Source organism: Alligator sinensis, unplaced genomic scaffold, assembly GCF_000455745.1.
Source record: "Alligator sinensis unplaced genomic scaffold, ASM45574v1 scaffold526_1, whole genome shotgun sequence".
Classification (NCBI taxonomy): domain Eukaryota; kingdom Metazoa; phylum Chordata; order Crocodylia; family Alligatoridae; genus Alligator; species Alligator sinensis.
The window spans coordinates 36,464-41,026 of record NW_005843110.1 but is presented as its reverse complement, the minus strand read 5'-3'; the positions used below and the strand labels follow the sequence as shown (position 1 = coordinate 41,026).

At 40.5% G+C, this 4,563-nt stretch overlaps 1 protein-coding gene across 1 annotated transcript; it reads right to left on the bottom strand.

The window, feature by feature from the left end:
- Nucleotides 1-1,170: 1,170 nt before the first annotated feature.
- Nucleotides 1,171-3,657, bottom strand: LOC102373184 (olfactory receptor 49-like). The gene is made up of 2 exons (XM_006037413.1): nt 3,629-3,657; nt 1,171-2,129 (listed from the first exon to the last, which is right to left on the bottom strand). The coding sequence occupies exon 2, from the start codon at nt 2,116-2,118 to the stop codon at nt 1,171-1,173; it is 948 nt and encodes a 315-aa protein (XP_006037475.1). The 5' UTR covers nt 2,119-2,129; nt 3,629-3,657.
- Between the last annotated feature and the right edge of the window lie 906 nt (nt 3,658-4,563).

Sequence of the window (4,563 nt, the reverse complement as noted above, 5' to 3'; positions counted from 1 at the left end):
TGTAAGAGAAAATTAGAAGTTGTTTAATCCTGTTTTATTGTATCATTTTCTGAAGAACAGTGTTGTTTGTAGCCCTTCATACATAATTCTATTTTATAGCACTTCATCTAAGAATAACTGATGTAGAAGGAACAGCATGCTCATTCCAAGATTTCTCTCCTTTGTGCAAAATGTATGGTGCTTTTGAGCTCAGGAAGGATTATACAGAACCTCTCCTTGAAGTGGGGCAAATATTGCCGCAATGCAACAGAAATGCAACTGTCTCTGACATAAGAAGATAACAATAAAAAACCCAGGAATGGGAACACTGCATAATTCAGCAAAAAAAGCTAGATTAAAACATGATCTGTTTATAAAGAAACCCTAGTTTGAGAACTAGTCAACCTGGCCTGGAAAAAGTTGATACTTAAGTTAGAATGTCACCAACATCTTATAAGGAGTCATGTGTCCAATAGGTAGCATTATGTTTCTCATAGTATATCCCAGAAGAGGGAATCCGAAATCTCTTAATTCATAACTTCTTGCTGACTAGATGTCTACACAGCTCAGGTAATCTATAGTGGATGGACATTTCTGTTGATGTGCTGATGGGAAACAGATCTATGTGCTTAACAGCTCTGTACTTATTAGGGGAATGTGGTCTGTACATTCACAAAAGGGAGTGTAAAGGAAAAATGATTACACAAAATAACAGACTGACCCTCACCCAACCCCAACAACATCTCCATAGCAAAGAAAAGTAATACCATTAATAATATCATTATTACGCTGTCTCTTTATACTGGCAGCAGGCAAGAGGGTGATCCATAGGCAGTAAGTGTGCCAAAACAAATGAACAAGTGAACTGTAGAACAGGACAGCAGGCCTGAAACAGATATGGGTCAGGTCTGAGAGATATTAGCATAGTTAAGGGTACATGTGGGAGTCTAGGGCTGGACTACCAAAGGTTCAAGGGTAAAAGTTGTCAACCGAGAAGAATGGAGATGGGAGCTCTAGTCTAAAATGCAGTGAAACAAGAGCAGAGTGCACTGATTGGGGTGAGAGCTGGGCATATGGACATGTCCCTTATGGATGGTGGCCTTAGATGCCCAAAAATGTAGTTAACCAAAAACCCATGACTAGTGGGACTTCCAAACATGAAGAGAAGAGGGCCAAGGGAGAGAGCGTTATTTATTTGTTTGGTTCTTTAGAAAACACTTCACCCTTGCCAAAAATGTCCCTCAAAGCTGCCTGAACCTGCTTGTTCCTCAGGGTATAAATGAAGGGGTTGAGCAGAGGAGACACCATGGTGTTGAGAACAGACACCCCCTTACTGACATCCACCTCACTGGCCTTTGTGGCCCTGACATACATGAAAATGCAGCTGCCATAAGAGATGGACACCACAATGAGATGAGAGGCACAAGTGGAGAAAGCTTTCTGCCTCCTGGCAGCAGAAGGCATTTGCATCACTGTGATGACAATGCTAATGTACGACACAACAGTGACAGTGAAACAGCCCAACAAAGAAAACACAGCTATAACAAAACTCATAGACTCCAAGAGCTTGGTATCTGCACAGACAAGCTTAAGTAGTGGAGAGTTATCACAAAAGAAATGGTCAATGACATTTGGGCCACAGAAAGGCATGTGGAAGAGCAATATTGTAGGGAGAATAATAAGGAGGAACCCCACAATCCAGGAACCCAGCACTAGAAGGGTCCTGACTTGAGAGTTCATGATGGTGGTATAGCGCAGAGGGTTACAGATGGCCACATATCTATCAAAGGACATAGCTGCTAAAAGGAAGGATTCTGTAGTGCCCAGCATGAAATAAAGAAATCCTTGAACAAAACATGCTGGTAAAGAAATTGTTGTTTTGTTTGATGCAAGGATGGCCAAGATTTTGGGGCTGACAGCAGAAGTGAAGCCGATTTCCAGGATAGAGAAGTTTCTAAGAAAGAAGTACATGGGGGTTTGGAGACGATGATCCACGAGGGTGACAATGATGATAAGAATATTCCCTGCTACAGTTAGGACATAGGTGAGAAGCAGCACTACAAAGAGCAGAGGCCGTAGCTGGGGGTTGCTGGTACAACCCACGAGGATGAACTCCATCACTGCAGTCCGGTTCTCCATATGTGGCTCATCTTTATGCAAACACAAATAAAACAGCGTTTAGCAGAGAAAGAACAACAAAGCATTCATGAGGAGAAATCAGGAAAACACGTTCCCACACCTAGCTTCTGTCCCTGGATAGCTGATATTCACTCAAAATGTTCAGATCAACGTGGACTGTCTATTCCAAAAAGAAGCCCCACTCCTTTCATGTGTGTGGACTCTAAGAATCAAACTCTAGAAAATTTACATCTTCATTGTGGCAAAGTTTCTTTTTGGTCCATGTTTCAATAAGGAACCCAGGACCATCATGTTTTAGCCTTCTACTATCACATGGGACCAGTTTCAACATTGGAGTTCTAGGGTTTTGGGGTGTTGTTTGGGGAATCTTGGTGGTGGATTGCTTTTTGATAGTAAGCTACTTTAGATCAATCAAACAAACAAAAATTATTACCAGCATTATAAAAACAACCGCTATCCTGTGACTGTAGAAAAGTTCTCTTGGACACCTATCCATCTATCTATGTATTGCAGTCTGTCTGATTGCTTGTCTGTTGTATCTTCAAGGACTCCCAAGAGAAGACTTACTTCCATGGAATGAAAACTAGCAAATCTATTGTAATTCTGAGATCCTTGAGCTAGGTGATACTTTTTTCTCTTTATAGGTGTAGTGAGACTCTGGGGCTGGGACCTGCAAATTAGTATCTGAAAGGGGAATGAAAGAAATATAATTTTGGGGGGCTGAGATATTTAAGGGATCCTGCAGATATCAGGCAGATGATTGTCTCTGAATTAAAAAAAGAAGAAGAAAATGTGCTTTCCTCCTTATAGAAGGCACAGACCTGTAAGGATATACCCTCACTACATGATTCCTTATGTACTTGCATATCTTTCTTGTCTTCCTCTCTTTCCATTTTTGCATCTACATGCTGCCACTTCAGATAACTTAATGCAAAAAACTGTTAAGGAAGAATGGTAGTGTTGAAGTGATATTGTAGCTGTGTTGTAAGGAGGCCCTTGTTCCACTTAGCTTTGCTCTGTCTTCTTCTTTCCAGCAGGCCTTAGCAACAGTAGTCTGATATGCAAAAGCTGACCTATGTCTATCCCAATCATGCAGCTGGTGCAATAAAATACATTGCCAGCAATTCTTGCCTCTTGAATTGAGGGCAGGACTGTATCTTTTCAGTATATGTTTGTACAATGGGTTTCAGGCAACAGCTAACACCATATATACAATAACTACTGATATTGAGAACTAGCAAATGATTATTTCTGTGTTTATGGTAAATAACACCCCGATGTTGGATTTTCTAATAAGATATTTCAAAATATTTGAAGGGTCAATAAATCTTTTCAGAGAACCACTGAAATATCTGAGGTTCTAATTTTGCCCTTCCCAGTCACTTTTCACTTTAACGTGGCTGTTTTCTGCCTCTCCAACCATCAGTGTGTAGAAGAGTGTATGTTTTTCCTCACAAATTGTAAAATGTATGTAGCTGTAAAACACAAGGCATGAAGACAAAAAACTCACCACATCTCGCATAGACAAAGAAAAAAGTTCTTTAATGGAGATCTTGAGATCTTCTGGATGACAATAAATTCATTTTGAGGCATTGCATCTGGTCCTGAACCTGTTGCTTAATGCTTGAGAAATACTTCAAAGGAAATAGGGTGTCCCCGGAAAATTAGAATCTCCTCTAAAGACACTTTCTTGTTAGCAGCAAACTCTATTTGTTCGCTAAAGTGCAGTGAAAATGGATATGACATAAGATCATCTCACTCTTCAGTTCTGCAGCTTCTTGTAGCTCAGGGTCTTAGATCATGTGTTGAATTGTCTAAAATGATAAAAAGAACTAGAAAATTATTTCTTTGTTAATGTTTTGCAGGTGCTCTTTAAGATAATGTAGGATTGCTGTGCATTAAGAAGTTTCTCCTACATTGGCTAGGCATATATACCATTTAGCTTTGTTGGCATTATTTCATTGCTCATTAGCAGGTCTCTCAAGAGACACCAATGCAACTTCTCCATGGAATCCCAAGAATTGTCTTTTCTTTATCTGTTGAGTGATCTTTATGGTTTGACAATGCTTAATCCATACAAGCAGCTCCACACACACACACCAAACAGTAACACTTATTCTCATGGAGATATGTGCATTCAGGAGGTCCTACGGTTCAAGATTCAGGAGCAGGTACATTTGTTTGCTTGGATTTTTCAAGGAACATTGGGTATAAGCTCTCCCCACCTCCCCCACCCACACTGACCCAGAAGCTGAAGAAAGAAAACTGAATAGGTCACAGCTTTCATCATCGGTATGTCACTTCCTTGGTAGGAGTGCATCTCAGGAAATTCTATTCACCACACTTGTGTATAGTGATTTGGCCACTTGCACCTAGGACGAACCAATCGCAAGCACTGGTACAGGCTGGGCAGCAGCTGGGTAGTAAAGAACTGGAAAAGGTTAC